This window comes from Tauraco erythrolophus, chromosome 2 (assembly GCF_009769465.1).
Source record: "Tauraco erythrolophus isolate bTauEry1 chromosome 2, bTauEry1.pri, whole genome shotgun sequence".
Lineage (NCBI taxonomy): Eukaryota > Metazoa > Chordata > Aves > Musophagiformes > Musophagidae > Tauraco > Tauraco erythrolophus.
The window spans coordinates 86,182,449-86,195,457 of NC_141466.1; the positions used below are offsets into that span (position 1 = coordinate 86,182,449).

General features: G+C 42.1%; 1 protein-coding gene across 1 annotated transcript in view; it reads left to right on the forward strand.

Moving 5' to 3' along the window:
• DISC1 (DISC1 scaffold protein) overlaps nt 1-8,596 on the forward strand; it is a 192,140-nt gene extending 183,544 nt beyond the window's left edge. Inside the window, exons 12-13 of the mRNA XM_086627398.1 lie at nt 207-317; nt 8,441-8,596. Coding sequence (XP_086483524.1) covers nt 207-317; nt 8,441-8,596 — 267 coding nt within the window. The remainder of the gene's footprint in view (nt 1-206; nt 318-8,440) is intronic.
• Nucleotides 8,597-13,009: the final 4,413 nt, after the last annotated feature.

Here is a 13,009-nt window from a genome sequence, read left to right on the forward strand (position 1 = left end):
CCATTTCATGTAAATCACCAAATTATTATATAGTAACAACTTTTTGTCTCTCTGATGGGAATTTGCTTTCAGACAATGTCTTAGCACTGCAAAGTATCGTGTCCCCTTACTAGTATTTTATTTTCCCCTTAATCAGATGCAAATTTGATGTAGAAAAGTGCAGTCAGCAACAAACATGCTTTCTTTTCTTTTTCAACTTCTTGTAGGAGTTCTTCATGTTTTCTGCAGAGTTGGGAGAAAAATGTGAAGCAATAAGTGAGAAATTGGTGCATCTGGAAGATCAACTGCAGACTTCCGCCTGCAGAGTTGATGAAGGAGTTATTCATATCCTTTTTGGTATAGCTATAGATATGTATTAATCCATGTAAGTATGTATGTGAAATACTTGCCTTTCAGATTCACATGGAGTACTAGTTCTTAAAGTAGATTAAATACATTAAGAAGGGGAGAATTGATTGTCTTGCTGAAGTGGGTGGTTTTGTTGTCCTACAGTGCATTTTCACTGTGATCTGATCCAGCTTTAATTGATTTAAACAGAAGTTAGTCCTTTGTAAATTGAGATTAAGCATTGAAACGCCTTTATTCTACTGTTACAGTCCTTTTGTTTGTAATGCTCATACAGTAAATACCTAGTGCACCAAAAGCTGCATGGATACAAGCATCCATGCATCTGCATTACCCAACATGATTTAGGTAAATTAATTGCTACATCATTGACTTAGACTGTGTGTTGTCACATGTAGTTTGTCTTTTTCTCTTTAAAAAAAAATGGACAGCAGATGCATCGTGTGGCATCCTCTGCAATTTAATCTGCCTCTGACACTCCAGTGCAAGTAACCAGATGAGATGATGTCTTATAAAGCACCCTTATCTCTTTCTGTGCTTCATTTGTCATTCAGTATCTGATTGAAGGTTGCTTAACCTTTATGAGGCATTTGTTAGGCCTACATCTGTGAACATTTTTCAAAGTTTAAGAGCACATAGTATTGTTTCATTTGTAACTTTCAAAGAAAAAAATCACAAAAGATTTTATTCTTCTAAGAAAGGGCAAAGAGAATAAGAACCAATGAGGCTGAGGAAGGTGAGAGTACTGGTTAGTAGTAGTAGTTAGTTAGGTTTTAGTGGAGAAGAGGTGGTAGGCAACAGGATAAGGAAGAAAGATTAATAAACTCAGGTTAGAGAGATTAGCAGAGAAGCCCTTATAGACACCTGAAAGTGAGTTGAGATGATGACAGTGCGAGGAAGGATTCAGTTCCTCCTAAGCTGAGGCAGGCAGTCCTGTGGGAGAGAGTTTAGAGAAAGGATAATAAATAGTGTGGAAATACCTCTGTGTTTTAGGTAATTGGGCACCTATTGCCAGCTCATTGCAAAACTCCTATTCTAGAAACTTGGTTTCTTTAAAGGTATCAGAATGATAAACTTTAAGGGGAGGTAGGGAGAAGGTACTCGGGAAGGTTGCATCGGAGGGGGAAATCTTGTCAATACTTGTTAATACTTCAAATCTTTATTTTCTAAGTGTTTCAATACACAGAAAGATTATTTTCCTGTATTTACCACAGGCCAGCTTGCAACATTCTTTTAATCATATTTACAATGTGCGTGCTTGGTTGCAGTTGTGTTTCCCGGATGTTGTTTGTGTTTTTTTCAGAGCCATATGGATGTGTGTCTTGTGTATGCACAGAGCATCTACTTCCTTCCTCTTACGTATAGTTGTTCTCCAAATTAGCTTTTCTCGTTGACTCCAAGAACACCAAGGGCTGGAGTTACGGGTTCATTGCAGTGGGCTTAAGTTCATATTCAAACCAAGCAGTCAGGTCTGATCATAGTTACAGTTTACTAGGTAAAGTGAAATAAGCTGAAAAAATGCCTTTTTGGTTCCTGAAGAAAATATGCTACCAGTATGTTAAATAGTGGTATTTGTATTTTCTATGGAGCGTGCGTATTTCTTTGTAGCTGTTAAAACTGTGAGAGTTAGTTTAAAAAATAAAAATCTAATTATTGAAATTTTGAGAAGAGTTGTAGATTAGTCTCATTCAAAGCCACAGTTGTGTGGTATGGATCTGGTTTCCTCAGTGAAATTCAGCTCACGTTATCTGAATTCATAAATGCACCCTGTGTGATATCCTGGTCCTCCTAGCAAGACCATCAGTCACAAAATAAGAAACCATGTTTAAAACATAGGGACAGACAGAGAAGCAGTTCAGCAATTCAGCTACCCCTCATTAACATTCAGTTTCTATTTCAGAGGTAGTCCAGATCAATGTGCATAAAATGTTACCATCTGGTACATGTAATCACTGTGCTATACTTCAAAAAGGAATGAGAAAAATAGCTACCACAGTGCTACAGACCTGTAGATTTATTTTTTTTCTTTTAAATAAAAACCACTCAGTGCATATAAAATAAACTTTCACTCATTGGTAACTTGCCTGTATTGCAGGAACTAGCACTGAGATTGGTGCCAATAATTAGGCTCAGTAGAAAAATTTGTGGTTAATAGATGGATCTATTGTTTGCATAGTAGTTAGTTTGGTTTTAAATTAAAAAAAAAAAAATCTCAAATATTAGACAATTAAAAATCTGTAGAACTCTGAAAGCAGGATAAATTTTTCCAACTCTTGTTCTCTGTTTTTTTTCACCCTTCCCCTCATCCCCCCCAAAAAAAGCTTTAAACGTAACGTTACAAACTGTATTAGGTCAAAAATCTGACTGGGGGCTGCACAAATGTAAATTAGTCCTGTCGTCTGATTATTAAAAGACTTTTAAGGACTCCATGGAGAAAAATAAATTCCTGATGCTCTCAAGCCATTTGCCAATGTTTAGTGTGTGTCATAGCTTTGATTAATAATTAAGTTTGTATTAGAAGAAAAATCCCAGATGTCATTGTTTTTCATTCTATGTTTTGATGGCATAGAACACTTAAATCAACCGTGCTGCTTGTCGTAATTGCCAGCACGAACTGAACAAAGGAGAAATCCAGTGATATTTCTTGGTCTTGAGTATATGCACAGACCTACTTGGGATTCTCATTCATTATTGAAGCCTTTCACAGCAAATATAAAAACTGTACTTTTGTATAAAAAGCATCAAACAATAGCAATGGGGGGGGGGGGAGGGGGGGAGCTCCTCTCTAGCACTATGACAGATTTGCTAAATTCTATGTAGAATAACCAAACAAACCCACAAAACATTCAATTACGGTTAATCATTGGCAAGTGTATGAAAACAGTCCATATCATTAATTGGAGAAACTAAAGGACGAGGGGTGACTCATTCTGATGTCTACAGAGCTGATGAGAGGTGTTACTTTCCTGACAGTAAAGGCCTGGAATTCCCAGTAAAATTAAATGGAACCTATATTGCAATTTCACAGTCATTTTTGTTCTTAATTAGCAGTTATGTTTTGACAGACAATTTGAATGCGTGTAATGGTTCCTCCTGGTGAAAATGCTTTTGTTGGAAGAAAACCTGCCTGGACTGTAATTATAAAAGCAGTCTCCGTTCCTTGCCCTAATATGAGCATTTTAAACAGTTATTTTGAAAATAGAATTGTGTACCTCAACGTTCATTAGGCATTGCAGGTCATTTGGCTAACCCGTCACCGTTATCACACGGCAGGCTCTTGTACAAGTCGCGCTTTACTCCAGTGTAGGTTTTTGACAGAATCAGGAGTGTAGAGTTTAGCCCCGAGTGTACCTCACTGAAGAATCTCACCCTGAGTGAACCTGTAAGAAATTTTGAAATCCCAAAATTTGGATGACAGGAGGGCTGGCTGCTCCCAGTGTGTGTCACTTTGAGAGAGCGTGGTTCTGCCTTTCTTGTTCATGCTGTGATGGAGGTAGGTCAGTGCATTTCCATCTCTGTGCTGCAGCTTGTCTTCTGTTTTGTGCTGGAACCAGTGTTTTGGAAACAGATCTGATGTCCAGATTGCTGAAGTGATCCATTTTTCAAAATGTTGCAGTTGTTCTGTTGGGTTATTTTTATTGGGGGGTATTTTCGGGGGAGGGTTGGGGGGGGGTAGTATTTCGGTTTTTGCATGGGAGTGGGGTGTTACGTTAGTTTGTAGAAACACATTTGTAGCTGTGAAGGAGACAGACAGGAATGGAGGGGGAAAATGGAAAAATCTTAATCAGGTTTCACTACCACAAGCACTCCTGTGTTTTTGTTAAGGAGAAGAAAGCGATAAACTTCCAACGGCCATTTTGCTCCCTTGCTGTGAGAACACACAGGCCTCATATAGGAGCAGTAGGGACTTGCTCAGTGTCTTTTTCAGACTCCCTGGAGCACACTTCTAAAAGGCCAAAACCCAGGTCATTCCAAATAAACATTTGATTATATTGGCTCTTCGCTGATCCTTTGGCATGTAACACACACAATCGCAGAATCGTTTAGTAGGAAGTGCCTTCTTGAGATCATCTGCTCAACTCAAGAAGTGCCTTCTTGAGATCATCACCCAACTGTCTGCTCAAGCAGGGTCACCTAAACCAGGTTGCTCAGGACCATGTCCAGTCAGGTTTTGAGTATCTCCAAGGATGGAGACTCCACAACCTCTCCGCACAACATGTTCCAGTGTTTGACCGTCCTCACAGTAAAAAAAATGAATTCTTTTCTTGTATTCAGATTCAGTTTTCTCTTTTGGAATTTTTGCCACTTGCTTCTTGTTCTGTCAGTGGATACTAGTGCAGAGTCTGTCTCTCTCTTCTTCATTCTCACCCTTCAGGTATTTATACACATTGCTAAGATCCCCCTGAGCCTTCTCTTGTCAAGGTTGAACAGTCCCAACTCTCTTAGCTCTCCTCATATGGCAGATCCTCCAGTCCATTAAACCAGCCCTGTGCTGGACTCGCTCCAGGAAGTCCGTATCTTTCTTGTACTGTGGAGCCCAGAACTGGACTTTGCACTCCAGATGAGACCTCACTAGGGCTGAGTAGAGCAGAAGGATCAGCTCCTTCCACCTGCTCTCAATGCTTTTTATAATCCAGCTCAGGAGGCTCTTGGCCACCTTTGCCACAAGATGCGTTGCTGGCTCATGTTAACTTACTGTCCATCGTGACCTCAAGGTCCTTCTCTGCAGAGCTGCTTTCCAGCTGGTTGCCCCCACTGTGTGTACTGGCACTTGAGGTTAGGAGAAACATGTCTGATTATGTAGTGGGACCTCTAACCAAGCTTTTGTCTCCAGCTGTTTTAATGTTCAGCTGTTAGAAACAAGCAGAATAGTTAACGGGGTAAAAGAACACCACTACTGTAATTCTGTTTATTTCTGTTCTTCAAGTCTTAATTTCCTCTTCAGCTGTCTAAAATTGCTGTTATTCTCCAAAATCCTGTAGGCCCTTACGTGAGCCCTGTGGTAGTCGTTGACTGTCGTTCCAAGGCCTTTTGTCTTACAATATACTCTTAGTTTCTAACCTTTCCAATAGAAAGGCAATTGGTTTGTAATCTTTACCTTTTGTCTCTTTTCCCTCACCATCTGTGCTAGGAGAACAGAAGATACAGCGATGAACCCATTTTTTCCCAAAAAATTAAATAACTCTACAGTAATTAGCTAAATCTGTTTTTTATCTCCTTATAAATCATGGACTCTGTCATGATGTTCAAGTTTTTTAAAGAGAAAGAGGAAGTCAAATAAGTGAAAAGCTTCGACTGAGACAGTGTTATTGTTGCAGAATATGGATTGTGTTTGTGTGAAGCTGTTCCCAAGGACTTTAATGTACTGCTAGGAGACATTGGAGACATTTTGCCAGTTTTTGACAGAAAGGCAGCAGGACCAGAAAATGTCCCTAGTTGAAACTTTTGACTCCTGCCTTTGATACTGGCTCAATATTTGCAGCATTGGATAGAGAATTTAAGCATGAAGGACACGTTTGCCTGTGGACCCATGCAAAACTAAGTATCTTGCATTTTTAAAATGGTTGAAGCTGTTTATCCAGACATAACCTCTGTATATGGATAGATTCTATGCTCAGCCCTATGCCATGTATTTTGCCTACCCATAAAGGCTCGTTTGACAGTTACTAGTCTACAGCTGGTTGTGGTGTCATTGAGCTTATTGCAACTTGCTGTAGGTAGACTATGCAGCCATCTTTCTTGTTGCTTCATCTTCTTGTTGGTTAAAAGTTTCTCACCTTATCCCCTTCATTTTCATCCATCTTTCAAGATTTCTGATCCACTGGCAGTGAAGCATTTCAATTTAGTTTTTCTCTCCACCTGAAAAGAATTTTGTAATCGCTTGGGATATTACAAATAACAGCATGTAGTCAGAGACTGTGTGTCAGAAGTAATTAAATTTCAGAAGCTTCATGGTGTTCATAAACTGAAGAATTTATCTTTTACCAGTTAGATTTGCAGCAGAGCATTATGATTAAATTGCAGAGTGGTGGACAGTCCAGGGCTGCTTATAAGAGGACAATAATATTTTCTTACTTCAGAGAAGATGCAAAGCATAATTAATTTGTCCTTGTACTGTACTTTAAGATCCTAGGATAGGAGAAGTTTAGTGTGTACTGCCATTACTTGTAATCAGAGACAGAATCCCTTTAGATTAATAGAGCTGTCCAGAAATTAGAAGTATGCATGAATAATCCTGGTGAATGTATTAAGAGTAAGGCATCATAGTAAATGTATGTAAATACATGAAGATGAAATTTTGAGGAACTGGTAACAATCAAAAGCAGCTAAAAGGCTTTCCAAAGGCAGAACTTTGCCTGAAATAGCAGTGATGTGTATAGCTTTCCCATGGTCCTCTCTAGTCACAATTTTTCAAAAGTAGCAGCTCACTTTTTACAGTCACATAACCTGAGGGTGTCTTTTTTTTCTTGACATTGCATTGATATCGGGGTCTAGTAAAACAAGATTTCATAATGGATGAGCTCTGTAAAGGATAAAGCCTGTCCTTGTGCATTATCCTTCCTGTGCAGTGTATTTTTGAAATTGTGTTGGTTCATTGTCGGCCTGTTTCGTTTCCCTTGAAGTGAGTTTCTGGCACTCTCAGAGATCATTTGATGGCTTACTGCTAGAAATGAACTTACTTCTCTCTCCCTTGGCCTGTTTGAGTTTGCCTCTTGGGGTCCTTGCCCTTCAGCCATAACTGTGCAGGAGGCCTCAGCGTGAATGAGGTGAGCCCTAGGGCTTGTTCACATAGACTTGGTTGTTGGTCTAGAGCTTCAGCAGGCTTTGACTTGTCTCACCCTTGCTTTGCTCTCCGTGTAGCATAACCTGTGGAAGAGAAGATAAAGTTGATTGCCTTATTGAGCTACACCCAGTCCTTGCACTTGATTCAGCGCTGGATAGTCTCACTGATGTAAGAGTACGTTTATCAGCAGAAAGGCCCATGGATTGATAATACAAACTGTGCTTCTTCCCAGGAGAGACTAGTCATCAGAACAAAAAGCCCCTCTGCCTAGGAAGCCCAGCTACTGAAAACTTGCATGTGTCTCAGCAGTTGCCACTCTCTCCACGCATGTCCTGCCTTCCCCTGCCAGTCTGCTCACTGCTGCACCCCTCGTATTCTTGTTGGCACCACCTGACACCTTCCCACTGTCATTTTGGAGCTGGGAAAGAGGGAAGTGGAAGGTCTTTTGCCAGGCAGAGCCGTTAGCCATCACTTTCTTCCTGAGTGCCTTGCAGGAAACCTGAACTAGACGAATGGCAAATAAAATGTGGAAAACTCTCCTTTCTTAGCCAAACGAAGTGTTTTTACTGAATTATCAGATGCTTTTCAGGTGGCCTTTTTCCTTTTAGTGCACGACAGCGCAACCTTGCTACTGCTGATCGCTTTTCTTTTCAACTTGTTCAAAGCATTCACTGTGAAGCCTCATATTGCTTTATATTTGTGTTTTCTGCGCTATAATTATACTGATAAATTCAGCTAAGATTAAAGCCTTCTGGAGGTAAGTAGAGCAGAAACACTTTCTCTGCTATAAGCTAATTTTCCTACTTGCATAGATTCCCGCCCCGCCTTGCGTAGCACACGTTGCCGAGCTCACTGATGCCACACAAGCTGTGGTCACTTGGCTTATGTCTCAGGCTGCTCCTGCTGCCCCGTTGCCTTCACCCAGGGTCTGATCCACCCACGTCTGCACCTCTGGCCTAAAAACCCACCCTCCATCCAGCAGAGAACTTGCGGCTGGTGCTGCTGCCTCCATGGGATGATTTTTTCGTCTCCTTCTTTCCCATGAGAACAGTATCCAAGCAATATCCCCCTCCCCTCCCTTTTTTTTGAAGTGCTAAATAATGCTACTTGAGAACTTCAGTTTGCCTGGATTTTTTTTTTAAGCAAGTGTGAGAAACGTATTAATATTTAATCCAAACAATTTGGAAGAACTCAAAGCTACAATTAGATAGCTGTGGCCATCTGTTGTGAGCAGCAGAACAAGATTTTTTTTAATAACTTGGAAAGAGAAGAGGGACTGCCAATCACCTATAGATTTATTCCTTAATAAAGCTTGCACAGTCTCTGCAGAGGGAGATCCAGGTGGTGAAGGAGACACTCCAGACCGTGCTGGTGCAACTTCAGCCAGCCAGGGAGGCAGGAGAAGAAAAGGCTGGAGACTTCCTCTGTGACAGCTGGTGTCCAGGAAAACAAGACTTGAAGGAATAACGAGCAGAAAGAGCTGGTAGGATGACATTAATTCACAAAGGGCTGCTTTTAGTAACTGAATACTGGTTTACCTCAGGGATCTCTTCTCTCCCTGCATAACTAATAACTAAATCAATTATGGAGAAACAGAGCCTGGAGGTCTCTCATCAGAAGTGTTCTACACAGCCTCACATGTTTTGGCACAGATTGGGAAACAGCTTTCAGAGCAGAGCAGCCCCTGTAAACGTGTAGATTACAAATTGATACATTTCAAGTGAGTCTGCAAAGTTGCCTTTAATGTCAGTGAAATGTTCTCCTTGAAGACTTGTAAACAGTATCTGTCTTCCTTACTCATGAATTTTTCCCCCCTGATTTAAAAATGTAGCATTGAAGCTGGAACATCTAGTATTTCTTGAAAAATAGCTCTAAGAGTAAGAACTTACCCCTCCCCTCTTTGGCTTTAACAGCTTTCTTACACTGAATGTATTTTCACATTCCTGCCAATAATTAAATCAATAGGCTGAAATTCAAGCTAACCAAATTCTTTCAACTGAAATTTGGACCTTATTTACTCCATGCTATTGAGCAGAGTGGAGGTAACTAACAGCAGCCCCTATAGCAGTAGTTTAACTGTCTTCATTTAGGTATTAATATAAACTTGCTTTAGTATTACGGGGGTTGTGAAGCACAAAAAATTTACTGTGTTGGTGATTTGTGTTCCTTGTATTTAAATATTGTATGAACAATAAGTCATTTAAGTCTCCTTGTAAAGTTTATTACTACTATTGTATTACTTTGATCTTCCCTATAAACTTCAGAAGGAATGCAGATCTTTTTTGCAATAGACATGTATGTATATATACACATACTTGAACATGTATTTTTATAGGAAAGAAAAGCAAAGCAATGTTACACTGAAACCAACTAATATAAATGACCTATATTTAGATCATTGTTCTAAACAGTTAATGCCTTTAGGAATTCATTGTGTACTGTGACTTGGATGGTAATATATCTCTGATGTCACAAAAAAAAAAAATCTGCTTCTGCCATTTGTTGCAGAGGGAGAATTAAAAAAAAAAAGTTTCTTTGTTTAAGCCAATAGATGAAGGACATGTCTTGCAACTCAGTACTATACTTCTTAATACCATTTTTCTGACATTTTTAGAATGACTTTTTTTCTGCTACTTCAATTACTCTTTTTTTAGCCACATTGTGAAGCTTTTTGCAAATTTTGAAGGTCATTAGACTACTAGCCCACTAAGATTGTGTTCATTTTCTTTGTGTGTTTTAATACTAGTTGAAACTTCTACCTCAATGTCAAGTACATAGAGAGGGAGGAAAAAAACCGTGCCAGACAGCTGAGCCATACAACAGAATTTAATTGCATCTAGGAGTATACCGTTGTTGAACCAGGGAAGCAAAGCTCAGGTGGTTCTGTAATTATCAGCTCCTCAGGGTGGAATTATGACCCTGTAATTCAGAACATGGTTGATTTTTCTCATTGTTTAATATATGGGTCAGCATCTGTGTTGCGGTGAAGACTCTTGCATCTTCACCTTGCATGGACTCTGCTACTTGGTTCACATCCCCAGTCTCAACTGGAGACCTCTTGCTGCTCTGCTGCTGCTAAGTTTGACAATTTTTCTGGACAGTCCCTTTTTGATACCTACCTCTCTGTAGTAGATTTGGCACTTTCTGAAACTCTCCCGGACAGATGAGCAAGGCCTTTGTCTCCAGCTCAAGGCAGACCGACAAGCATGGGCAGCAGCCTGTGACACTGACATTCATTTAGCCCATGCACAGGACCAGCTCTTCTGGGAAACCCTGGCTGGGCACACACAGCCTTGGCTACCAGAGGATGTCAGCCAGAGAGCGCTTGTGGAAACCCACATGGATTCAGGTAGAATCCTAGAATGGTTTGGGTTGGAAGGGGCCTTAAAGATCATCTAGTTCCAAGCCCCCTGCCATGGGCAGGGACACCTTTCCCTAGATCAGGTTTCTCAAAGCTTCATCCAACCTGGCCTTCAACACTTCCAGGGATGGGGCAGCACAACTTCTCTGGGCGACCTGTTCCAGTGCCTCATCACCCTGAGAGTGAAAAATTTCTTCCTTAAATCTAATAAAAATCCACCCTCTTTCAGTTTAAAGCCATGGCCCCTTGTGCTATTACTAAACGCCCTTGTAAAAAGTCCCTCTCCAGCTTTCTTGTAGGCCCCCTTTAGGTAATGGAAGGCTGCTAGAAGGTCTCCCCAGAGCCTTCTCCAGGCTGAACAGCCTCAACTCTCTGAGTCTCTCTTCACAGATGTTCCTTCCCTCTGATCATTTTTGTGGCCCTCCTCTGGACCTGCTCCAACAGGTCCATATCTTTCCTGTGCTGAGGGCCCCAGAGCTGGATGCAGTATTCCAGGTGGGGTCTCACAAGAGCAGAGTAGAGGGGCAGAATCACCTCCCTCCAGCTGCTGGCCACGCTTCTTTTGATGTAGCCCAGGATATGGTTGGCTTTCTGGGCTGCAAGTGTACATTGCTGGCTCATGTTGAGCTTCTCATCCACCAGCACTCCCAAGTCCTTTTCCTCAGGGCTGCTCTCAATCCATTCTCCACCCAGCCTGTACTTACGCTTGGGATTGCCCCGACCCACATGCAGGACCTTGCACTTGGCCTTGTTGAACTTCATGAGGTTCTCACAGGCCCACCTCTCCAGCCTGTCAAGGTCCCTCTGGATGGCATCCCTTCCCTCCAGTGTGTCCACCACACCACACAACTTGGTGTCATCTGCAAACTTGCTGAGGGTGCACTTGATCCCACTCGCCATGTTGCTGACAAAGATGTTAAATAACACTGGCCTCAGTACTGACCCCTGAGGAACACCACTTGTCACTGGCCTCCACTTGGACATTTAACTGTTGACCATGACTCTTTGAGTGCGACCATCCAGCCAATTCCTTATCCACCGAGTGGTCCATCCGTCAAAACCATGTCTCTCCAGTTTAGAGACAAGGATGTCGTGTGGGACAGTATCAAATGCTTTGGACAAGTCCGGGTAGACGATGTCAGTTGCTCTTCCCCTATCCATCAATACTGTAACCTCATCATAGAAGGCCACCAAATTTGTCAGGCAGGATTTGCCCTTAGTGAAGCCATGTTGGCTGTCACCAATCACCTCCTTATTTTCTGTGTGCCTTAGCATAGTCACCAGGAAGATCTGCTCCATGATCTTGCCGGGCACAGAGATGAGACTGACTGGTCTGTAGTTCCCTTTTTAAAGATGGGGGCTGTATTTCCCATTTTCCAGTCAGTGGGAACTTCACCAGACTGCCATGACTTCTCAAATATGATGGATAGTGGCTTAGCAACTTCATCTGCTGGTTCCCTCAGGACCTGCAGATGCACCTCATCAGGTCCCTCCCATGGACCTTCAGGTTCTTTAGATGGTCTTGGATCTGATCTCCTACAGTGGGCGGTTCTTCGTTCTCCCAGTCCCTGCCTTTGCCTTCTGTGACTTGGGCTGTGCAGCTGGAGCTCTTGCCAGTGAAGACTGAGGCAAAGAAGTCATTGAGAACCTTAGCCTTCTTCATATCCCTGGTAGCCAGGTCCCCTGTTTCCTTCCGGAGAAGGCCTACATTTTCCCTAGATCTCTTTTTATCACTGACATATCTATAGAAGTTTTTCTTGTTGCCTTTGATGTCCCTGGCCAGATTTAACTCTATCAGGGCTTTAGCTTTCCTAACCTGATCTCTGGTGGCTCGGACAATTGTTCTGTATTCTTCCCTGGCTACCTGTCCTTGCTTCCACCCTCTGTAGGTCTTCTTTTTGTGTTCGAGTTGGTCCAGGAGCTCCTTGTTCATCCACGCAGGCCTCCTGGTGTTCCTACTTGACTTCCTCTTTGTTGGGATGCACCGCTCCTGAGCTTGGAGGAGGTGATCCTTGGATATTAGCCAGCTTTCTTGGGCCCCTCTTCCCTCCAGGTCTTCATCCCATTGTACGCTCCAGTCATAGGATTCATCCCACCATATCTCCATGATGCCAGTAAGATCATATTCCTGCAGGCGCACACACACTGCTAACTCCTCTTGCTTGTTGCCCACGCTGCGTGCGTAAACAGAAAAGAAAGCACGCTGACGTGACAGAGCTCCCTTACAGCTGTTTCTTTAAGACCAACAGAAGCTGCTCATGGTTTAGCACCACAGAAGGCTCAGATACTGAGTTTCCAGCAATGAGCATTTATACAGGATGGTGAGGACACCCTAGAGATGATGGCCAGTACACTAAGATTTCATGACTCCCCTCTGCCCCACACTGAGGGGTGTGAGGAGTTTTGTCCTTTGAATACATAATGCCCATAGTGTAAACGGTGGGCACTGCAGGTGTTAGAGCCAGGATCAGCCAGAGCTGAAGCGTGAAGCCTGCCTCCTTGCAGCAGCAAGGGCTCAA